The sequence below is a fragment of the Neomonachus schauinslandi genome, chromosome 9, assembly GCF_002201575.2.
Source record: "Neomonachus schauinslandi chromosome 9, ASM220157v2, whole genome shotgun sequence".
Taxonomy (NCBI): Eukaryota; Metazoa; Chordata; class Mammalia; order Carnivora; family Phocidae; genus Neomonachus; species Neomonachus schauinslandi.
Window position 1 is genome coordinate 47,991,389 of NC_058411.1, and position 25,027 is coordinate 48,016,415.

At 36.1% G+C, this 25,027-nt stretch overlaps 1 protein-coding gene across 2 annotated transcripts in view; it reads left to right on the top strand.

Annotated features, from left to right (window-relative positions):
- The window catches only part of NEMF (nuclear export mediator factor), a 51,757-nt gene that overhangs the window by 19,581 nt on the left and 7,149 nt on the right, over positions 1 to 25,027 (top strand). The window contains exons 16-25 of one of the 2 annotated variants that reach the window (XM_044918197.1): positions 1,918 to 2,006; positions 12,424 to 12,527; positions 13,897 to 13,959; positions 18,680 to 18,792; positions 20,656 to 20,713; positions 21,178 to 21,236; positions 21,327 to 21,447; positions 22,570 to 22,849; positions 23,795 to 23,837; positions 23,985 to 24,034. In XM_044918197.1, coding sequence (XP_044774132.1) covers positions 1,918 to 2,006; positions 12,424 to 12,527; positions 13,897 to 13,959; positions 18,680 to 18,792; positions 20,656 to 20,713; positions 21,178 to 21,236; positions 21,327 to 21,447; positions 22,570 to 22,849; positions 23,795 to 23,837; positions 23,985 to 24,034 — 980 coding nt within the window. The remainder of the gene's footprint in view (positions 1 to 1,917; positions 2,007 to 12,423; positions 12,528 to 13,896; positions 13,960 to 18,679; positions 18,793 to 20,655; positions 20,714 to 21,177; positions 21,237 to 21,326; positions 21,448 to 22,569; positions 22,850 to 23,794; positions 23,838 to 23,984; positions 24,035 to 25,027) is intronic. The other variant, XM_044918198.1, reaches the window with a different exon arrangement.

A 25,027-nucleotide genomic window follows, 5' to 3' on the forward strand; every position in this document is an offset into this window, starting at 1 on the left:
CATAGTGATCTTTTAAAACAAAAGATGAAGTTATTTCTCTCTCTTCAAAATCCAGTTGCTTCCCATCTTAAGACAGTTTAGGGGCTCCTGGGTGGTGCAGTCCATTAAGCGTTGGACTCTTGTTTTTGGTTCAGGTCATGCTCTCAGGGTCGTGAAATTGAACCCTGTGTTGGGCTCCATGCTCAGCCTGGAGTCTGCTTGGGTTTCTTTCTCCCTCTCCTTCTGCTCCCCACCCCATCTCCCCCTGCCCCTTGCCCGCTCTTTCTCTCTCAAATAAATTAAAACAAAACCAAGGGGCGCCTGGATGGCTCAGTCGTTAAGCATGTGCCTTCGGCTCAGGTCATGATCCCAGGGTCCTGGGATCGAGCCCCGTATCGGGCTCCCTGCTTGGTGGGAGGCCTGCTTCTCCCTCTTCCACCCCCTCTGCTTGTGTTCCCTCTCTTGCTGTGTCTCTCTCTGTCAAATAAATAAAATCTTTAAAAACAAAAAAACAAAACAAAACCAAGACCATTCAAAGCCCTTCTCTTGCCCTATAAGGCCCTACATGATCTGCTCCCCTCCCATCTACTCACCTACACTCCTCTTGTTAACATTCTTTCTAGCTACACTGGGATCTTAGCTGTTCCTGCAACAGTGACTGATGCTGCCTTCTCAGGGCATTTGTGCTTGCTGCTCTTTCTGTTGAGAATGTTCTTCCCTCAAAATTTCCATGGTTTGATCCCTCCATTCATTGGCATGTCTACTAAAATGAGGCTTTATCAGAGAGTCCTTTCTTGACCACTTTTACTAAAAATAGTACTACCCTCAATCACTCCCTCTTTGCTTTATTTTTTCCTTAAAAAACACCCTTCCCAATTAAAAAAAAAAAACACCCTTCCCAACATATGTTTATCTGTCTTCCCTCTAGAAAGTAGATTGTATGAAAGTAGGCTCTTTGTTCATTACTTTGTCCCAGTCCCTAGAATATTGCCTAGAACATAGTAACATTAATATCTGTTAAATGAGTGGCCTTCATGACTTGGCCCTCTATCTGCCTCTTCAACCTCATTTCTTGACATTTTATCTTGTGATCACTACTTTGTGGTCAAGCTGGCCTTTTCTTTTTGCTTACAGTGATCTTCTTCATATTTTAGCCATGATAATTCTGTTAACCCTTCAGGCTTCAGCCCAAATGCCATTTCCTCAGAAATACCTTCTTTGACCATAAGCAGTTATAAATTAGGTTCCCTTGTTATACTCTCATAGCATCCCTAGAAGCACTTAACATATGTTTATTTGAATAATTATGTGTTTTATATTCGTATCTTCTCCTAGACCCCCTGGTGGGGTTGGGGTGAGAACTTTGTCTTGTTCACTTGTGTGTCTCAGCATCTAGTCCAGAACCTATTATATGGTATGTACTCAGTATCTGGTAAACAAATTGATACTTTTTGTTATTTGTGGGTCTTGAGCAAATATTTGTATGCGGCAAATCCTTGACTTAAATCATTTTAATATTTAAGGCAAAAATCTTTTCTTCATTTCTTTCATGTGGGTATGGGGTGTGTGTGTAAATGGTGCCATTTTGTGACATTTAAAAATAATTTCTTGCCCTGTCATTTACTTGGTGTTTATTTATATTTTATTATTATTTTTTTTTTTTTTTTTTTTTTTTGAGAGAAAGAAAGAATGCATATGCTCCTGTGCACGTGGGGGGTGGGAGGAAGAGGAGCAGAGAGAGAGGGAGAGAGAATCAAGCAGGCTCCACGCTCAGCGCCGAGCCCAATGCAGGACTTGATCTCATGACCTTGAGATCATGACCTGAGCTGAAATCAAGAGTCAGATGCTTAACCAGCTGAGCCACCCAGGCACCCCTTACTTGGTGTTACTAAAATGTGTTCTTAACAAATTATTTAAAAAGTCTCTTCTTATAAATAGGCATTTAAATCAGCAGAAAAGAAGACAAAGCAAACCTTAAAAGAAGTCCAAACAGTTACCTCTATTCAGAAAGCAAGAAAAGTATATTGGTAAGTGTTCTACCTTTTAAAAATAGTTTTTTGTTTTTATTAAAATTATACATGCACATTGTTTAGAAAATGAAGCAGTTCTACAAAGCTTGTTGCAAAAACTAGTACCCCTGCAATATTTTATCCCTACTCCTGTTACCTCCTCTCCATAGAAACTATTTTTAGCTCTTTTAGCTGATTACTTTTGGTATATACCCCCTTTTCTCTTAGTAATATCCTTATATTGCTGCTGCTTAATTTTTCTGTTTTATACTCTATTAATGACTTCCCACTGTCTAAGATGAAGATTTTATTCTTTCCTCCTGTGCTCCATTACACACATATACACTAAGCCTCCCAGTAAAGGTATAGCATAATTTGCCACGGTTAATATTCAGCATTAATATTATACTAGTATTTTAATTGTAGTCACAGCTGAGTCATATAACATTACGTTTCTTTTTCTTCCCTGCTCAGCTTTTTGTCTTCCCTGAAGGTAATAATTGTCGTTTCATTTACCTTCTTCTTCCAAGTGTGTTCAGACACATTGGAATTCTATCAGTATCATCTTGGAGAAGTCTCTCCTGAGCTTTTTGATTTGACCTACTTTGTTCTAGATCAGTTACTCTTAACATCTTAAGATCTTCTTTTATTCTTATCCTGAAAATTCTCTTTTCCCCTCTCTGTTGGATTCTCTGTCCTGGATATCATACTTCCTTTTTCTTGGTTGATGGAATATATGCCCTAGAGGCTGCAGGAGAAGGGGTGTATAAGATGTAAAGTTTTTGAGGTCTTCAATATATTAAAAAATTATTTTTACCCTTATACCTAATTTTGTGACTGGCTATAGATTCTAGTTTGAAAATGTTTTCTTCAGACTTAAAAAGTCATTGTTCATTGTGTTAACTTTCAGATTTGATCTTTAAAAGTCTGATGTCATTTTGATAGTTATATTTTATTGAAAATTTGTTTTTGCCTTTCTGTAAACTTGTAGATCTTTTTTCTCTCAGTTTTCCAAAATTTCACAATGATGTAGGTTGGTGAAGATGTTTTAATCTATTATGCTGGATACTCTGTGAGTCTTTTTAATTTAGAAACTTTCAGTTCTGAGAAATTTTCTTGAAATATTTCTTAGCACTCTGTGGATTGCATTTTTCTTTTTGGTTTGTTTTCTTTCTTTTTTTTCTTTCCTTCTGGAAGTCTTATTTATTAAATATGGGACTCCTTGGATGGTCCTCCAGTTTTCTTGCATTTTCTGTTTTTCAACTCTTTTTGTTCTATATTCTGAGAGATTTCTTTATCTTTCAATTCCTCCTGAATTTTTAAACGTTTTATTCCTTCCTATCATGTTTTTATTTTAATCTGTTTTTGTTTTTTGTTACTTTTTAAAAACTTCCTGCTTCACTTTCTTTATACTGAGAATAATTTTGATGTATTAATTTTATTTAAAAGTACTCTTTTCTTGCAGGTCTTCTCTAAGATTTTTGGTTTTGGTTTTGGTTTTTTTTTTTTTTTTTAATTTGCTGGGTTTGTCTTCAGCTTTTGTTAAAGACTTTTGTTAATGTCTGGTAATCCTGAATTGTCTGTTCACATTATTGTCCGTTCACATTTTATAGTAGAGTATTAAAATGCTGACTGGAAGTTTTCTCTGGGTGTTTGGGCTTATGAGATGATGTATATGGGCCATGTTGTGTGGAACTCTAAATGTCTTTAGCTTTTTGACTCTTAAGCTGGTCTCATTTCTCAGGAAAGACTTTTTTCCCCTGCGTGGAAAGTGAAAACCTGGCTGTCATAATTTTGGAAGTCCAGTAGGAATAGATTGGGGAGGCTTAGTATCCAGTAATCCATACATTTATTTAATTGCTCTATTTTACATATGTTACCTCTACTTAGAACTGTGCCACTTTTCCCCTAATTCAGAGATACTCTTTGTACACTTCCTAGAGAATTAACTTCTGGCCTTCTGTTAGGATGTGGAAGGGGCAGCTTACTACCATGTTCAGAGCTGGAAAGAAGATCTAGGGAAGTAACTGCTTCTTGAGCAGATTTTTGGCCAGTTCTCCTGTTTTTAACCCCATCTTAAACCCTATTTCTAGCAGTACTTTGTACTGCTATTTTAAGCTTTTTATGGGTTACACAGTGTATATTGATTTGTTTCTTGGCTTTTTCCATTGTCAGCCTTGATTTCAGCTTTTTTTTTTTTTATTATGTTAGTCACCATACGTTACATTGTTTTTTTTTTTTTTAGATTTTATTTATTTATTTGAGAGAGAGAGAGAAACAGCATGAGAGGGGATAGGGTCAGAGGGAGAAGCAGGCTCCCCGCTGAGCCGGGAGCCCGATGTGGGACTCGATCCCAGGACTCCGGGATCATGACCTGAGCTGAAGGCAGTCGCTTAACCAACTGAGCCACCCAGGCGCCCACATCATTAGTTTTTGATGTAGTGTTCCATGATTCATTGTTTGCGTATAACACCCAGTGCTCCATGTAATAGGTGCCCTCCTTAATACCCATCACCAGGCTAACCCATCCCCCCACGCCTGTCCCCTCTAAAACCCTCAGTTTGTTTCTCGGAGTCCATAGTCTCTCATGGTTCGTCTCCCCCTCCGATTTCCCCCCCTTCGTTTTTCCCTTCCTTCTCTTAATGTCCTCCATGCTATTCCTTATGTTCCACAAATAAGTGAAACCATATGATAATTGACTTTCTCTGCTTGACTAATTTCACTTATCGTAATCTCCTCCAGTCCCATCCATGTTGATGCAAATGTTGGGTATTCATCCTTTCTGATGGCTGAGTAATATTCCATTGTATATATGGACCACATCTTCTTTATCCACTCATCTGTTTAAGGGCATCTCGGCTCTTTCCACAGTTTGGCTGTTGTGGACATTGCTGCTATGAACATTGAGGTGCATAAGGCCCTTCTTTTCACTACATCTGTGTCTTTGGGGTAAATACCCAATAGTGTAATTGCTCTATTTTTAATTTTTTGAGGAACCGCCACACTGTTAGATCTTGTTAGATCTTCTTGTTGGATAGACCCTTTAAGAATGATATAGTGTCCTTCTGTGTCTCTAACTACAGTCTTTAGCTTAAAATCTAATTTGTCTGATATGAGAGCTGCTACCCCAGCTTTCTTTTGAGGTCTGTTGGCATGAATGATGGTTCTCCATCCCTTCGCTTTCAGTCTGGATGTATCTTTAGGTTCAAAATGAGTCTCTTGTAGACAGCAAATGGATGGGTTCTGTCTTTTTATCCATCTGCAACCCTGTCCCATTTTATGGGAGCATTTAGGCCATTCACGTTGAGAGTGATTATTGAAAGATATGATTTTATTGTCATGTTGCCTGTGAAGTCCTTGTTTCTATAGATTGTCTCTGTAAATTTCTGTACAGCAAGTGGCTGTACCAACTTGCCTTTTCACCAACAGTGCAAGAGGGTTCCCCTTTCTCCACATCGTCACCAACACTTGTTGTTTCCTGTCTTGTTAATTTTTGCCATTCTAACTGGCGTAAGGTGGTATCTCAATGTGGTTTTGATTTGAATTTCCCTGATGGCTAATGATGATGAACATTTTTTCAAGTGTCTGTTATCCATTTGTATGTCTTCTTTTTAGAAGTGTCTGTGCCCATTTTTTGACTTGATTATGGTGTTGAGTTTGAGAAATTCTTTATAGATCTTGGATATCAGCCCTTTGTCTGTAGTGTCATTTGCAGATATCTTCTCCCATTCCATGGGTTGCCTCTTTGTTTTGTTGACTCTTTCCTTTCCTGTGCAGAAGCTTTTTATCTTGATGAAGTCCCAAAAGTTCATTTTCGATTTTGTTTTCCTTGCCTTCGGAGATGTGTCTTAAAAGAAGTTGTTCTGGCTGATGTCGAAGAGGTTACTGCCTCTGTTCTCCTCTAGGATTTTGATGGATTCCTGTCTCACATTGAGGTCTTTCATCCATTTAGAGTTTATCTTTGTGTATGGTGTAAGAGAATGGTCGAGTTTCATTCTTCTGTATATAGCTGTCCAATTTTCCCAGCACCATTTATTGAAGAGACTGTCTTTTTTCCATTGCATAGTTTATCCTGCTTTGTTGAAGATTATTTGACCATAGAGTTGAGGGTCCATGTCTGGGCTCTCTATTCTGTTCCATTGGTCTAGATGTCTGTTTTTGTGCCAGTACCATGCTATCTTGGTGATCACAGCTTTGTAATATAGCTTGAAATTGGGCAACATGATGCCCCCAGCTTTTTCTTTTTCAACATTTTCTTGGTGATTCAGGGTCTTTTCTGACTCCATTCAAATTTTAGGATTGTTTGTTCCAGCACTTTGAAAAATGCTATTGGTATTTTGATCAGGATGGGCGTTGAAAGTATAGATTGCTCTGGGCAGCATAGACAGTTTAACAATGTTTATTCTTTGGATCCATGAGCATGGAATGTTTTTCCATCTTTTTGTGTCTTCTTCAATTTCTTTCATGAGTGTTCTGTAATACGTATAGATCCTTTACCTCTTTGGTTAGGTTTATTCCAAGTTATCTTATGGTTTTTGGTGCTATTGTAAATGGAATCAATTCTCTAATTTCTCTTTCTATAGTTACATTGTTAGACTATAAGAAAGCAGCTGATTTCTGTGCATTGATTTTGTATCCTGCCACATTGCTGAATTGCTGTATGAGTTCTAGTAATTTGGGGGTGGAGTCTTTTGGGTTTTCCCCATAAAGTATCATGTCATCTGTGAAGAGAGAGAGTTTGACTTCTTCTTTGCCAATTTGAATACCTTTTATTTTTTTTGTTGTCTGATTGCTGTTGCTAGGACTTGTAGTAATATTTTGAACAATAGTGGCGAGAGTGGGCATCATTGTCATGTTCCTGATCTTAAGGGAAAGGCTCTCAGCTTTTCCCCATTGAGAATGATATTCGCTGTGGGTTTTTCATAGATGGATTTTATGAACTTGAGGAATGTTCCCTCTATCCCTATACTCTGAAGAGTTTTAATCAGGAAAGGATGCTGTATTTTGTTAAATGCTTTTTCGGCATCAATTGAGAGGACCATATGGTTCTTCTCTCTCCTCTTATTAATATGTTCTATCACAATGATTTATGAATGTTGAACCACCCTTGCATCTCAGGGATAAATCCCACTTGGTCATGGTGGATGATCCTTTTAATGTACTGTTGGATCCTATTAGCTAGGATCTTGTTGAGAATTTTGGCATCCATATTCATCAGGGATATCAGTCTGAAATTCTCCTTTTTGATGGGGTCTTTGCCTGGTTTGGGGACCAAGGTAATGCTGGCCTAATAGAATGAGTCTGGAAGCTTTCCTCCTGTTTCTATTTTTTGAAACATCTTCAGGAAAATAGGTATTATTAATTCTTTGAATGTTTGGTAGAATTCCCCAGGGAATCCATCAGGCCCTGGACTCTTGTTTTTTGGGAGGTTTTTGATCACTGCTTCAATCTTGTTACTGGTTATTGGTCTGTTCAGGTTGTCAATTTCTTCCTGTTTCAGTCTTGATAGTTTATAGGATTCCAGGAAGGCATCCATTTCTTCCAGGTTGCTCAGTTTATTGGCATATAGTTGATAATAATTTCTAATAATTGTTTCTATTTCCTTGGTGTTAGTTGTTTTCATTCATAATTTTATTAATTTGGGTCCTTTCTCTTTTCCCTTGGATAAGTCTGGCCAGTGGTTTATCGATCTTATTAATTCTTTCAAAGAACCATTTTCAAGTTTCATTGATCTGCTCTATGTATTTCTGGTTTCTAATTCATTGATCTCTGCGCTAATCTTAATTATTTCTCTTCTAATGCATGGCTTAGGCATCATTTGTTTTTTCTCCAGTTCTTTAAGGTGTACAGTTAGTTGGTGAGTTCGGGATTTTTCAGTTTTTTTGAGTGAGGCTTGGATAGCTATGTATTTGTCCCTTAGGACTGCCTTTGCAGTATCCCATAGGTTTTGGACTGATGTGTTTTCATTCTCATTGGTTTCCAGGAATTGTTTAAGTTCTTCTTTGATTTCCTGGTTGAACCAAACATTCTTAAGCAGAATGGTCTTTAGCTTCCAAGTGTTTGAATTTCTGCCAAATTTTTTCTTGTGATTGAGTTCCAGTTTTAAAGCATTATAGTCTAAGAATATGCAGGGAATAATCTCAATCTTTTGATATTGGTTGAGACCTGATTTGTGACCCAGTATGTGGTCTATTCTGGAGAAAGTTCCATGTACATTCGAGAAGAATGAGTGTTCTCGTTTTAGGATGGAATGTTCTGTGTATATCTATGAGGTCCATCTGGTCCAGTGTGTCATTCAAAGCTCTTGTTTCCTTGTTGATTTTCTGCTTAGATGATCTGTCTATTGCTGAGAGTGGAGTGTTGAGGTCTCCTACAATTAACGTATTATTATCAATATGTCTCTTTATTTTGGTTAACAGTTGGCTTATGTAGTTGACTGCTCCCATGTTGGGGTCATAGATAATACAATTGTTAGATCTTCTTGTTGGATAGACCCTTTAAGAATGATATAGTGTCCTTCTGTGTCTCTAACTACAGTCTTTAGCTTAAAATCTAATTTGTCTGATATGAGAGCTGCTACCCCAGCTTTCTTTTGAGGTCTGTTGGCATGAATGATGGTTCTCCATCCCTTCGCTTTCAGTCTGGATGTATCTTTAGGTTCAAAATGAGTCTCTTGTAGACAGCAAATGGATGGGTCCTGTCTTTTTATCCATCTGCAACCCTGTCCCATTTTATGGGAGCATTTAGGCCGTTCACATTGAGAGTGATTATTGAAAGATATGATTTTATTTTCATCATGTTGCCTGTGAAGTCCTTGTTTCTATAGATTGTCTCTGTAAATTTCTGTTCTATATCACTCTTGGGGTCTTTCTCCTTTTATAGAACCCCCCTTCCTTAATATTTTCTTGCAGGGCCGGCTTAGTGGTCACATATTCTTTCAGTTTCTGCCAGTCCTGGAAGCTCTGTTAGATTTCAGTTTCTTGAGTCCAGTCACTTGATTGATTTTTCCATTTCTCAAAATGCTGTTGCATTTTTCTTCTCTCTTTCTCCTTTCTTTTCCTCATATCTCTGTTGATGAATAGGATAGACCTGTAATTTTCATTTCTTCATAATGTTCTTCTTAGGATTGGTCTCAAGGTAACATTATCTCATAAAACAGATTGGGAAGTATTCCTTTATTATTTTTTTAAAAGATTGTATTTATTTATTTGAGAGAGAGAGGGAGAGTACAAACGGGGGGAGTGGCAGAGAGAGAGGGAAAGAGAAGCAGACTTCCTGCTGAGCAGAGAGCCCTATGTGGGGCTCCATCCCAGGATCTGGAGATCATGACCTGAGCTGAAGGCAGACGCTTAACTAACTGAGCCACCCAGGCGCCCCTGGGAAGCGTTCCTTTATCAGTTGTCCTTGGATGTTTGACAAAATTCCACCTTTGAAGCTGAGTAGTCTTGAAGTTTTCTTTATGGGAAACTTTTTCACTATAGATTCAGATTCTTTAGTACTACTCAGATTGTCTAATTCTGGTTGGTAGTATCTTCCTAAGACTGTCTATTTCTAAAGTTTGGAATGTACTGCCATAAAATTATAATATTCCACTTAACTTTTTAACATCCTTATGTTCTTTAATAGCCTTCCCTTTTTATTTATGATAGATGTTATTGTGCCTTCTCTTTTTCTTGATTAGTCTGACCAGAGGATTTTCAGTTGTATTAATCTTTCAGGAACCAGTTTTGACTGTTGATCTCCTCTATTATATATGTGGTGTGTATTTTATTATTTTCCTCTTTCTACTTTTCTTGAAGATTCATTTGCATTTCCCTTTCTGATTTCTTGAGATGGAAACTTAGTTCATTGATTTTTTTTTTTTTTTTTTTCCCCGCCTTTTTTTCTTTTTTAATTTTTTTTCAGGCAGTAAATTTCCTTCTAAGCCTGGCTTTAACTTTATTTAAAAAGTTTTGTTATATTGTATTTTCATTATATTTCATGTGAAAATATGTTCTTGTGATTTCTTCACCCATGCGTTATTTAGAATTATGTTATTAATTGCCAAGCCTATGGAGCTTTTTTTTTTTTTAATTATGTTAGCCACCATACATTACATCATTAGTTTTTGATGTAGTGTTCCATGATTCATTGTTTGCGTATAACACCCAGTGCTCCATGCAATGTGTGCCCTCCTTAATGCCCATCACCAGGCTAACCCATCCCTCCACACCCCTCCCCTCTAAAACCCTCAGTTTGTTTCTCAGAGTCCATAGTCTCTCATGGTTTGTCTCCCCCTCCGATTTCCCTCCCTTCATTTTTCCCTTCCTACTATCTTTTTTTTTTTTTTAAACATATAATGTATTATTTGTTTCTGAAGTACAGGTCTTTGATTGATCAGTCTTACACAGTTCACAGCCTATGGAGCTTTTTTAGTTCTCTTTTTGCCATTGATTTCTAACTTAATTTGCATAATGTTCAGAGATGGTATTCTGAATTATCTCAACCTTTTGACATTTGTTACTGAGACTTGCTTTATGGTACAGCATATTTGTGGTCCACTTTATTTATAAATGTTTCATACGTAGTTGAAATGAGCGTTTTATAGTTGAGTGCATTTCTCTAAATATCAGTTAGGTCGCATCCATTAATTACGTTCAAATTGTTGGCATCTTTACTAATTCTTTTTTTAATGATTGTTTTCTCAGTCACTGAGAGTTGTGTTAAGAATCACGTAATTGTGCATTTGTTTGTTTCTCCTTTTACTTCTGCTAGTTTTTGCTTTATATATATGAGGTGATAAAAATATAGAGCTGTTATCTTTCCAGTGAATTGAGCCTTTTATTAACTGTAATTGAATGTTCTTTTAACTTGTAACTTCTTTTTCCCTTCTGTGTGAGATATTAAAACTAAATCAACTTTATTTTGGTTAGTGTTTGCATGATATATCTTGTTCAATCATTATATTTCAAACATTTTATATTCTTATATTTTAAAGGAATATACATATTATTTTCCAGTCTGACAGTCTGCATTTTATGTGGAGAATTGACTACATTTACATTTAATGCAATTTCTGATACATATGGGTTTAAATCTAACCATTTTACTATTTGCTTTCTATTTGTCCCATTTGTTCTTTACTCTTGTTTTTCTGCCTCCTTTTAATTTTTTTTCCTTTTACTTATATGCTCCTTTACTAAGATGGTTACAGAATACATCCTTATGTTTCTCATTTTCTGTCTTTGTAGGTTTGTCGTTTTAGAAACCTCTTTATCATCAATAGGGCAGTTGTTAAATAAGTATAGTACATCCATTCAGCAGTGAAGACTTTTTTTTTTAAAGATAGTATTTTTAAGTAATCTCTACACCCACCATGGGGCTCGAACCCACAACCCCAAGATCAAGAGTCACATGCTCCACCAACTGAGCCAGCCAGGGCCCCAAGAAGACATTTTTAAGTGAAAAAAGAAAGCATTTTCAGAATAGTTTGTGTTGTGTCTAAAAGAAAAGGTTTACAATAGGCATTTTATTCTAGCTTTTGTATGTATAAAGAAACTCCAGAGAGGGAAACAGAAAGCTAATAACAATGGATTCCTGTTTGGTAGTGGTAGTAGGACTGAAAGAGGATGCAGGATCTCTCACCATACCTTTTGTATAATTTTTAAAATTTCTGAACTGTGTATATGTATTAATAAAAAATCAGATTAGAAAACAGGGATAATTTTGGGAGATATAAAGGAGTTTAGTTTAATGCCTGTGCTTAATCTATCATTTTTAACCAGAAGGTTTTAAATTGTAGATTAAGTCATAAAGATTATCATCTTGGTAGTCAGGTGTAATATAGGAAATACTTCTATTCATCTCTCTGTCATTTTCTAAATGTCATACAAATACACTCTTTACTTTTTATCATGATGGTACGTATTAATCATGAAAACCCAAATTATTTTGTCCCTTGAGAAAAGTTATAATTTTATACTTCTAAAGGTAATTTTTGCTCTATAAAGAAAGTATAAAGAATATCATATATGTAAACATTCAGTTGAAGACAGAATGGGAAAACTTTTCTTTCTTACCAGTAGCCCCAAAACCTAGCCAGTGCCCCACAGAGGGACCATGTAACGTTTTATGCTTTTGCTTTGTGTAATTCATTGTTGTGTTAACCTTGAGTTTAAGAAGGCTCTGCATGAGAGTGAGATAAGGAGAGAACATACTTTTTTTAAACGTAGAATTTAATTATTCTCTTCTAAAGAATATCCTAAGGCAATTTGCATTACAAGATTTCAATAAAATTCAGTTTGATGCTTTAAGAAATTAAACCATCAATTTGCCTTAACATATGAAGGTAGGATAGCTTCATGGGTTTTTTTGGTTAGTTTGTTTGCAAAAAGGATGTGAATTCAGGTGACTATAAAGGAAAAGAATGTTAACTTTTTTTCTTTCAATTTTATAGGTTTGAGAAATTTCTGTGGTTCATTAGCTCAGAGAACTATCTAATTATAGGTGGACGAGATCAGCAACAGAATGAAATAATTGTGAAAAGATACTTGACAACAGGTAAGTAAGATTAAAATTTTAAGATTAAAATTTAAAGATTAAAATCCTAAGTAATTGGATCAGTTATCTCAGTATGAGATATAGATTTTCATCTTACAGTCCTTTGCTTGACAGGTTTAATTGGTAGGAAGAGTTTCATCTTGGTGGCTTATGGTTTGTTGAATATGTGCTTTGATGCTTATTTCTCATTTTAAGTGAATAGTCCTAAAGTAGTAGTACTGAGCTACTCTGTAGTATTGGAATTTTGATTCTCTGCTACATTGACAAAATAGCTTTCAGTCCTCCAAAGTCATTGTACGTCAGAATTTTAAAGGCTTAATTTTTTAGTGCTGAAGGTTGTAACTTTCTTTCACATTTAGAAACAGGACTTAAGCCCTGTGGTGTAAGGCTTCTCATTTATTTTTGTTTGCTGATAACTACCACCTCACTGTGGTTGAACCCTCAGTGTGGGTATCTGAAATCAGTAATCAAAGATAATCTGATGTCCACTGAAGATCCCAAGCCAGGAAAGAAAGCAACAGGGAACAGGTTATTATAATGGTGCTCAGGGTTTGGTCTCTTGTCTTCTGTAGCTCTGTTCATTGTGAGCTGAGCCTTTCTTGGAGCAGTATGGGTTTTTCTGTTCTTTGATTTTCAAATCCCGGACGAACTGTCATGGCAAGCAGTGGCTGCTCATTTTACCTTTCAGGAACTATGCACTTCCCTTTTCCCTTAAAAAAAGAGGAAAGATCTCACTTCCGCATTTCTTTGTTCATTTGGTTATTCATTGGTATCACATACTTAGAATACAATCAAGGCCCTCATTGTTGGCTTACAAGCCTCCTGGCTTCTTCTCCAGCCTCATTTCTTACTACTCTTCCCTTAGTCTGGCCTTTTGACTGCTCTTCATACATGTCAAACATCCATGGTCCTCAGGACCTTTACATTTGCTAGGATGAGTCATCTGCTCCATGTGTCTCTCACCCTCCAGCAGGTTAGCCTAGATTGGTTTACATGGTAACTCAGCAAGTTTGAGAGAAAAAGAGGAAGCACACAAGGACTACTAAGGCCTAGGCTGAGAATTGGCACTTGGTCACAGCTGCCACATTCTGCCAGGGCAGGTCATAGGGCAGGCCCAGATACGAGGGATGTGACTCCACCTCTTGAGCAAAGAGGTGTAGATCGCAGGGGAGAGAGGATATGACCATTTTTGTAATCTACCATATTCGCATTGCTTTCCTTTAAGGAAGCTTGTGAGAGCCTCCGCAGGGGTGGGAAATGGACTTTTCCTTATATGCCTTCTTATACCCTTTGGATTTTGAACCCATTAAGCCCATTTAAAAAAAGAAAGAAACAGGACTTAAAGTATTATTTCTCATCTGTTTTTAAGGGGACATTTATGTACATGCTGATCTTCATGGAGCTACTAGCTGTGTAATTAAGAATCCAACAGGTAATATATTTCTCTTTATTATTCAGAACTTTAATTCCTTTCTTTAAAATATTTTTAGTATAACTAAGACAAAAATTGTTAATAGAGATAAAGGACACTTTATAATGATAAAAGGGTCAATTCATCAATAAGATATAACTATTCTATATATATATATTTTTGAAGATTTTTTTTATTTATTGTCAGAGAGAGAGACAGAACACAAGCAGGGGGAGTGGCAGGCAGAGGGAGAAGCAGGCTCCCCACTGAGCAAGGGGGCCAATGTGGGACTTGATCCCAGGACCTGGGGTCATTACCTGAGCCAAAGGCAGACACCGAACCGACTGAGCCACTCAGGCGTCCCCATCACTAAGATATAACTATTATAAACATATATGCACCCAACAGCTTCACTGGTGAATTCTACCAAACTTTTAAAGAAGATTGAACACAAATCCTTCACAAACTCATCCAAAAAATACAAAATATGGGAAAACTTCCTCACTCATTCTGTAAGGCCAGTATTACCCAATAACAAAACCAGACAACGACATCACAAGAATTGAAAACTACAGACAATATTGCTTATGAATAGACACAAAAATCCTCAACAAAATATTAGAAAGTCAAATCCAGCAGCATATTAAAAGGATTATACACTATGACAAAGTGGGATTTTTTCCCAGGAATGCAATGTTGGTTTAATATATGAAAATTAATGAGTATAGTAAAGTGTATTAATAAAGGACAAAAACCACATGATCATCTCAATTGATGCAGAAAAAGCCTTTGGCAATAATCCAACACCCATTTATGATAGAAATACTCAACAAACTAAGAACAGAAGGAAGCTTCCTCAACTTGGTAAAGAACATTTATGAAGAACCCACAGCTCACATCAGACTTAATGGTAAAAGACTGAAAACTTTTCCCTTAAGATCAGGAACGAGATAAAAATGTCTGTTCTTGTCATTTCTATTCAACCTTGTATGGAGGTTCTTCTAAGTAGGTCATTAGGTAATAAAAAGAAATAAAAAATATCCACATTGGTAAAGAATAAGTAAAGCTATTTCCATTTGCAGATGGCATGATCTTATATATTTAAAACTTCAAGGAATCCACCAAAAATTATTAGTAAACAAGTTTAGAATGTTTGGGATACAAGGCCATTATATGTAAATCAGTTGTAGTTCTTTTTTTTTTTTTAATTTATTTATTTGAGAGAGAGAGTGCACACATGAATGGGGGAGGGGCATAGTGAGAAAATCTTCAAGCCAACTCCCCACTGAGCATGGAGCCCAACTCAGGGCTTGATCTCACAACCTATGAGATCATGACCTGAGCTGGAACCAAGAATCAGATGACTGATTTAACTGACTGAGCCATAAAGGCGCCCCCAAGTCAGTTGTATTTCTATATACTCGCAGTGAACAGTACTAAAGTAAACTAATAAAACATTCATTTATAATAGCATTAAAAAGAATAAAATACTTAAGAATAAATTTACCAAAAAGAAATGCAAGACATACACCCCAAACTATAAAACATCATTGAAAGAAATTGAAGAAGACTTAACTAGATGGAAAGACTTGTAGTGTAAGGATTGGAAGTCTTAATGTTGTTCTGATGGCAGTAAATCTATAGATTTGATGTAATCCCTCTCAGAATTCCAGCTGCCTTTTTTTTTGCAGAGATGGATAAGTTGATCCTAAAACTCACACAGAAATGCAAAGGACCCAGGTCAGCCAAATCATTTCTAAAAATGAAGGACAAAATTGGAGGACTCACACTTCCTGATTTCAAAACCTCCTACAAAGCAACAGTAATAAAGACAGTGAGGTATTGGTACGAGAATGGACAAATAGATCACTGAAGAGAATTGAGATTCCTCATTTCTAGTCCATTGACTTTGAACAAGTGTATGAAAGCCATTCAGTGGGGATAGAATAATGTCAACAAATGGTGTTTGGAATACTAATATCCATGTACAGAAGAATAAAAGTTAGGCCCCTGCTTCACACCATTTATAAAAATTAACTCAAGTGCATCAAAAACCTAAACTTAAGAGCTAAAACTATAAAACTGTTAGAAGAAAATAAGGCATAAATCTCATAATGAATCAGGAAGTCATTTCTCAGACATCAAAAGCATAAGACAAAGAAAAACAGGTAAATTGGACTTAAAAGCCTTAATTCAAGGGAAGCTATCAAAAAAGTGAAAAGACAACTCACAGAATGAGAGAAAATATTGGCAAATCATTTATCTGATAAAGAACCAGTATCCAAAGAACTCATAAGTCTCAACAATAGAAAGGAAAAAAACAAAAACAATTTAAAAATGACAAAGAGTCCAAATAGATATTTCTCCAAAGATATAAGAGTGGCTAACAAGCACATAAGGTCACATAAGCACATCATTCATCATTAGGAAAATGCAAATAAAAACCACAATGAGATACCACTTCACACACAGTAGAATAGTTATAAAGAAAAAATAGACAAAACAAGTGTTGGTGGGGATGTAGAGATTGGAACCTTTATATGCTGCTGATGGGAATTGAAAATGATTCAGCTGCTATAGAATAGAGTTTGGCGGTTCCTCAAAAAGTTGAACATAGAATTTACCATGTGACCTAGCAATTCCGCTCCTAGTTCTATAGATAGACATGACCACACAAAATTTGTTTGCAGATATACTTAACAGCATTATTTATAATAGCTAAGAAATGGAAACAACCTACATGTTCATTAGCTGATGAATAAACAAGATGTGGTATGTTGATATAATGGAATAGTACTCATTCTTAAAGAGATGAGGTACTGGTAATTGCTCTAACAGGGATGAACCTTGAACATGTGATGCTAAGTGAAAGAAGCCAGACACATTTGATTCCATTGATATGAAATTCCAAAATAGGCAAATCCATAGAGTCAGAGTATATTTGTTATTGTCATGGGCTGGGAAAGTGGAGAATGACTATTAATGGATATAAGATTTCCTTGGGGGATGATGAAAATGTTCTGGAATTAGTGGTAATGGTTAATAGGTTTATGAGTATACTAAAAACCACTGGATTATGTACTTTAAAAGGGTGAATTTTATAGTATATAAATTATATCACAATTAAAATATATTTGAAATCTAACTGTAGGGTTATATTATTAATATGCTTTTTGTTTTGACGATTTTGGTGATCTGTAGTAATTCTGGGAGTCTTCAAACTTTGAATAGGCTTTTCTAAATTATTCTATCTGGAATGTAGTTAGAGTTATTAATATACGTGAGAGGGCATTTCTTCTCTGATTTATTTAGACCATTAAAAGCCTGCTTTGTAAATATATTTTTATTGTTGTTGTTTATTTTTTATCTCATTTTAATGCCAGTATAGTTAACATACAGTGTTATGTAAGTTTCAGGTGTACAACTAGTGATTCAACAATTCTGTGTATTACTCAGTACTCATTAAGATAAGTGTATTCTTTTTTTTTGTAATTTTATTATGTTAATCACCATACATTACATCATTAGTTTTTGATGTAGTGTTCCATGATACATTGTTTGAGTATAACACCCAGTGCTCCATTCAATACATGCCCTCTTTAATACCCATCACCAGGCTAACCCATCCTCCCACCCCCCTCCCCTCTAAAACCCTCAGTTTATTTCTGAGTCCATAGTCTCTCATGGTTCGTCTCCCCCTCCGATTTCGCCCCCTTCATTTTTCCCTTCCTACTATCTTCTTTTTTTTTAACATATAATGTATTATTTGTTTCAGGGGTACAGGTCTGTGATTCAACAGTCTTACGCAATTCACAGTGCTCACCATAGCACATAACCTCCCAATGTCTATCACCCAGCCACTCCATCCCTCCCACCCCCCACCACTCCAAGATAAGTGTATTCTTAATCCTCTTCACCTGTTTCACCCATCCCCCTACCCAACTCCCCTCTGGTAATCATGTGTGTTCTCTGTAGTTAAGAGTCTGTTTTTTGGTTTGTCTTTTTTTTTTCCCTTTGTTTTGTTTCTTAAATTCCACATGAGTGAAATCATATGGTATTTGTCTTTCTCTTGACTGGTTTATTTTGCTTAGCATTATACTTTCTAGATCCATCCATGTTGTTGCAAATGGCAAGATTTCATTCTTTTTTATGGCTGAATAATATTCTATTGTGTATATATACATGACGTCTTCTTTATCCATTCATCTATTGATGGACACTTGGGCTGCTTCTATAATTTGACTGTTGTAAATAATGCAGCAAGAAACATGGCGTGCATATATCCTTCTGAATTAGTGTTTTCATATCCTTTGGGTAAATACCCAGTAGTGTGATTACTGGATCATATGGTAGTCCTATTTTTAGTTTTTTGAGGGACCTCCATACTGTTTTCCACAGTGGCTGCACCAGTTTGCATTCCCACCAACAATGCCCCAGGGTTCCTTTTTCTCCACATCCTCACCAACACTTGTTGTTTCTTGTGTTTTTTATTTTAGCCATTCTGACAGGTGTGAGGTGATAATTCATTATGGTTTTGATTTGTATTTCCCTGATGGTGAGTGATGTTGTAAATACATTGTTAATAAAAAATAGTAACTTTATGTAATATTGAAATAAAAATGTGGTATCATTATTTAAGATGTAAGAAGATCAGATCTGTCATGCTGCATGTAATTTTCATATGTTGCTGTGTAGAAAGTCTGTACTTGGGTACTGAAGCATTGCAGTGTCGTTATTACAGGAGAACCCATTCCCCCTCGGACCTTGACTGAAGCGGGCACAATGGCACTTTGCTACAGTGCTGCTTGGGATGCACGAGTTATCACTAGTGCTTGGTGGGTGTACCATCATCAGGTAATAAGGGCTGTGGTCCTTTTTCTTAATTTATTAAGAGCTATTGTGTACCGGCACACCTGGGTGGCTTAGTAGGTTAAGCGTCCGACTCTTGATCTCAGCTCAGGTCTTGATCTCAGGGTCATGGGTTCAGGCCCCATGTTAGTCTCCCAAAAAGTAAGAAATAAAAGAGCTATTGTGTACCAAATTTTGAGGGTATAGACGTGAACAAGGCAAAGTGCCTACTTTGAGCTGACGTTTGGTGGTGGAGAAAAATACATACATAACGTCTGGTAACAAGTGCTGTAAAAATTTTTCTTGAAAGTGGAGTAGGCAGTAGAGAGTGATAAGGGCTACCATTTTGAATGAAGTGTCAGGGAAGGCCTTTCTAGGAAAGTAAGATATGAGCAGACACTAAATGAAGAGAGCAAATGATTCATGCAGTTACACAAGATGACAAATGTTCCACTTATGACTGGCATACTGACCTAAAAGATCTTTCTCCTCTTCATCTTTGTTGGAATTTTCTGATCTCTCTTTGGCCCTTCCTGAAAAATAGCTATATCTGGTGTTTTTTTATTCACTTGGGTTTAGTAATTGTCCTTCTTAAATGCTATTTTACTTGATGCTACTTCAAATATTAGCATATTTGACTTCCCATTGCTATTTCACATTTTCAGTAATTACAATTGATAACGATGTACTTTTACAAGGTCCTAAAGCTATGCAGCAAGGTAAAGAATTCAATACTATTGGGGCACCTGGGTGGCTCAGTTGGTTAAGCGACTGCCTTCGGCTCAGGTCATGATCCTGGAGTCCCGGGATCGAGTCCCACATCAGGCTCCCTGCTCATCAGGGAGACTGCTTCTTCCTCTGACCCTCCCCCCTCTCATGCTCTCTCTCTCATTCTCTCTCTCAAATAAATAAATAAAATCTTTAAAAAAAAAATTCAATACTATTATCCTCCCTAGTTTAATTTTACATCTATTTATATTCATTATTTTCTGCTGTGCTGTGATACTGTTTTCAGGAAATTAATATCACTCTGAGATTATATTTTCTGCCTCAGTACTGTTATAAAAGTGGTTTTAATTCTTTTATTGAATTGGTTTTTTAAGGGTGAAATTAGTGTGCTTTAATCCCTCCAGTATCTATGACAAAGATACTTTCAGATTTGGGGGTTTCACAGATAAATTTTTATTTATTTTTAAAGATTTTATTTATTTATTAGAGAGCGAGCACAAGCAGGGGGAGCGGCAGGCAGAGGCAGAGGGAGAAGGAGGCTCCCCGTTGAGCAAGGAGTCCGATGCAGGGCTCGATCCCAGGACCCTGGGATCATGACCTGAGCCAAAGGCAGATGCTTAACCATCTGAGCCACCCAGGCGCCCCAGTAATAGAAAATTTTAAAATATTGTGCAATTATCTTCTTATTTTGCCAAATTAGAATGCATTTTTAAAAATCTACTATCATCTTTTCCCTAAAATGAAAGGTTATTTTACTACCCCAAAAACAGTACTTCAGGAAAGGATTTTATTTAATAAATACAGTATTAGTAAATATAGCTTTATGATATAAGCATATTAAACTGTCCTTATTTTTCTCATTATATCTCAAACCAGAGGAAACATGTGGACAAGTTCTGGCTCTAATCCATGGCATTTGAAAGTTATTGGTGTAGTGTATCCTTCATTATTTCTTTTCTTTTTTACTGCCAAAGGTATATCTGTCTTTGAAGAGATATTTCAGCATTGAGAATTTTTACTAAATTATAAACTTTTTAGGAGACAGTGCTGTTTACTTGAATATGACTTGACTTTATTGAGTGAAAATTTTAAAAATGTATTTCTTAAGACAACAGTATAATGTGGTGTTGTGTTCCTCAGGTGTCTAAAACAGCACCAACTGGAGAATATTTGACAACAGGAAGCTTCATGATAAGAGGTAATGACTTGTCGGTAGGTTATGGAGATAGGTTTGAGGACCATTGCTAATAGTATTTTCAGAACAGAAACTATTCTGATTTCATGTATGAAGTCTGTTATGAAGTAAAGAATATTTTGTGCTGCTGTGGCAAATTTAGCATTTGTCATGTCATCTCCATATGTATTTTTCTTGATGAGAATGTGCTTTCACATAAAGTTACAAGGGTAAGAATGTATAGCATGACCTTTTTTCTAAAAACAGATTATTCAGGGCTTGACTAACTCAAAGATGAGAGCAAGTATTTGTATTTTTTCTTTCTTAATTCCTGTTCCTATACATAATGCCAAATTCTGTGAATGGGAAATGTTCCTTCATGACAGAAAAAAGACAAAATAAATGTCACCACCAGTGTCAGATAATTTACAAGCATGAAATGGAAAAAAAAGGGATTTTTTAACATTTATGCTTATTGTCTTTTATAGGAAAAAAGAATTTCCTTCCTCCCTCATATCTAATGATGGGGTTTAGTTTCCTCTTTAAGGTATTCTTCAGCTTCTTTGTTATTTTTTTTTTTCTGATTTTCATGAATCTTACCTAAAGTTCTGTCAGTGAAAAAGAACTGTTTCCATAGGTAGATGAGTCTTGTGCTTGGAGACATCGGGGTGAACGAAAAGTCAGAGTGCAGGATGAAGACATGGAAACACTGGCGAGTTGCACAAGTGAACTCATATCGGAAGAAATGGATCAACTAGGTAGTTTACAGATTTTAATAAAATAGCTTATAGTGTTCCCTATTGTCTAGTTTATCTTCTAGATTCTTAGAGGATCATATCTACTTTGGGATAATTGAAATTTCAAAACAACACTTGTTACTCAATTTTACTGAATTTCGTTTTTGGCAGTATTAAATATACTTGTTTTAGTGAATTAGAAAGTGTTTAATTGGATCTGTAACTAATATACTATATAAACATATATAGTAAAACTTTAGTATTTAATGGGTCAAACATAAATGTGTTTAGCAGAGATAGACTCAGGTATTTACAAATGAGCATTTACTTTTGGATTTAAGAATTAGAAGTGATACAAAGATGAGTTTATAACAAGTGTAATTTCTCACATGAGAATTTGGCTTGATTTAATAATACACTTGCTTCAAGTGGAAAGCAACTGTGGTTGCTGAAATAAATTTACCCACCTACCTAAAAGAACTAGGGAAGGTATGCCCTCTATATTATTTTTACAGTTATTCTCCTAGGGTCATTCCTTTTTAGGACTAATACTGCATTGTTTCATTTATGACTACTGTTGGCATTACAAGATTTTTTTAAATTTTCACCATGTTCCCAATACTGTACAGAATTCTGTATTTACATTATTTTTAATGGAATTCTCACAACCATCTTTGTCAGGTGGTGATGGCATCTCCTATTATAGGTGAGGCAACTAATATTATTACTACTAAGCAGTGTTTCTTTTGAGAAAGTGTGAATACCTTTTGTGTGCCAGTTATATTACTTGTCTCATTTCACTTCTCATGTGCAAGTTACAATAACAGCTGCAGAATTTATGGAATTACTTCTCTTGTCCTCCTTTCTGGAAATACCTAACCAAGACAAGTTAGAGTTTTCATTATAGAAATGGTTGCAATTCCAAGAAATTTATATAGTATCTTGGGAGAGCATTTATTCCAACCAGTTCATGATACAAGAGTATCCTTTTGTCTGAATACCCTTTGGGGATGATCGGGCTTTTTTTTTTTTGGTGATCTTTTGGAGAAATGGAGTCAACAGAATGCTTTTTTGAAGTTTTCGAGGTAGTCATCTAGCTTTGTTATGGTGGTATCACTCTGACTTAGCTTATGATATCTATAGATGGAGGTGAGAGTAGCAGTGAAGAAGATAAAGAGGAATCACACGAAACTCCTGTGGAAATGGAACTCATGACTCAGGTTGACCAAGAGGATGTCACTATTCAGAGTGGTGGGGATGAGCTAACTGATGAACTACTTCAGGAAGAAAGCTCTGAAGATGAAGGAGAATCCGAAGATGTAGTAAAAGATCAGGAACCTGTTGGTGAAATGAAGGATGAAGGGGAAGAGACATTAAATTATCCTGATACTACCATTGACTTGTCCCACCTTCAGCCCCAGAGGTAATTAAAAATGATTGTTTTATAGCTGGCAATGATGGAAGAGTTAATCCTTCTAAAATAATACCAAGGTTGACTATAGTATGTTTACCCTCCATTGTCTACAACCTATTCACCATTTGGGGGGTAGATTTCTCTAAAGAAATTTCCAGGACCAAGGGTAGAAAAATACAGTAAACATAAAAGTGGCCAAAGTAGGTCAGAAAAGAAACAAGTATATGAGTATAAATGCTAATAATATAAGAGAGGCAATTCCATTAAAAAAATTAAAGTGTTTTAATCTTTATTTAAAGTCTTACCGGTAGATCACCAAGTAAACAGTATCATAGTTTTTTAAAAGCTTTATCACTAGAATAGTTAAGAATAGCTTAGGAGTCAAGCCAGAATTGAGTCTTAGGGTATGTCCCTGGGCAAGTCACTCTATGTCTGAGCTTCAGTTTATTTCCTCTGTGAAAATGGAGTATTACCAACCCCCTAGGGCTTTGGTGAAGATTATACGTATATAAAGCATCTGGCAGTGCCTGGCACATAGTAAGTGTTCAATACATGTCTGCTATTTAAGAATATATTTAAAAGTGTGAGATGAGCAATATGATTTTTTTTTTTTTTTTTAAAGATTTTATTTATTTATTTGAGAGAGAGAGAATGAGAGAGAGCACATGAGAGAGGGGAGGGTCAGAGGGAGAAGCAGACTCCCTGCCGAGCAGGGAGCCCGATGCGGGACTCGATCCCGGGACTCCAGGATCATGACCTGAGCCGAAGGCAGTCGCCCAACCAACTGAGCCACCCAGGCGCCCGAGCAATATGATTTTTAAAAATGTTATCAACATGTGAAAATTTGTAGATTGCCAGTAATTAAGGGTATGATATGGGAATGTTTGCGGACTTTGTAAATGAATGCCTTTTACAGGCTAGTTAGTGGATGCCTCTTTCTGTTTATTTTCATAGGTCCCTCCAGAAATTGGCTTCAAAAGAGGAATCTTCTAATATGGTAAGCTATTTTCAAAGTTTTGTGAAGAACATCATGTCTTTCTCATTGAATCATTTTCTACTTTTAATTTTACTTTCTGGAAAATTAATAGTAGTGATGTTATTGTTTGTATTTGCTTGTGTTTTTTTTTTGTTTTAATTTTAATAGAGTGACAGTAAATTACAGAGCCGGAGACATTTGTCAGCCAAGGAAAGAAGGTAAACATATTTGTGTTATTTAACTGGAAAGCATGTAAATTTTTTTTTGGTTACTGGTGATTCAGTTACGACAGATGACTTGGAGGTTCTAAAGACCTCCCTTATTAAAATTAACAAAATTTAGCATAAATCTTGTTTAGTTCTTAATATTGAGCTCTATACAGGTTTTTTTGTTTTAGGCCCCTAATCTGTCACTACAGTCAGTGAGATAGGTCAAGTAACATGAGACAGACCCTTTGTTACATAAATATGTGCATTAAATAGGCTGGTTCTAGGATAATATTGGCAGGAATAAACAGGAATACTTGAAAATGATTAGGAAAGTTTCATTTAAGAGAGAAGATTTTTTTCTTTAACATAGAAGGTCTCAGGAGGCAAACAGAAAGGCAGAAGGAAAGGGACAACTGAGACAATCACTATAGGGTAAAAAAAAAGGCTATAAATAGTGTAAAGCAATCCAGGAAGAGATTCTAGAGTGGAATAGATCATAAACCCTTTTGTTTGAGAAAGAGTCATTAAATAGTTTCAGCAAACTCTCTGAGGACACAGCATTATGCTAGATACTGAGTATACAAAGAGGTAAAATATAAGAAAGTTTGTGCCTTTAAGGAGTTTTTGAGTCCTGGATTCAGGAAAGAGCCATACAGTAGGGATACAGTAGTTCAGGAGTAAGAAATTGCTGTGAGGCCAGGTGTGTTGAGAATGCCATCAGAAGTATACCTTGAAAATCTATTAGGACTAGGTAAATGAAGATAAGAAGGTCAAAGATTCCAAGGAGAATAAGCATGAACAAAGCAAGGCAGGGATTTGGAAGTAATATGCATAGTGCTTTGGGGAAATGATAAGTAGACTGAGGTGAAAGGGGCAAAAGTGAACTTGGTAGATGGTAAGATTGGCAAAGTGAACTTGGATCAAAAGTGGAGAACTGACTAGAATGATAAGCTAAGTATTTTTGGACTTAATCCTGAAAGTGATGTGAGGAGCACTTTTGGA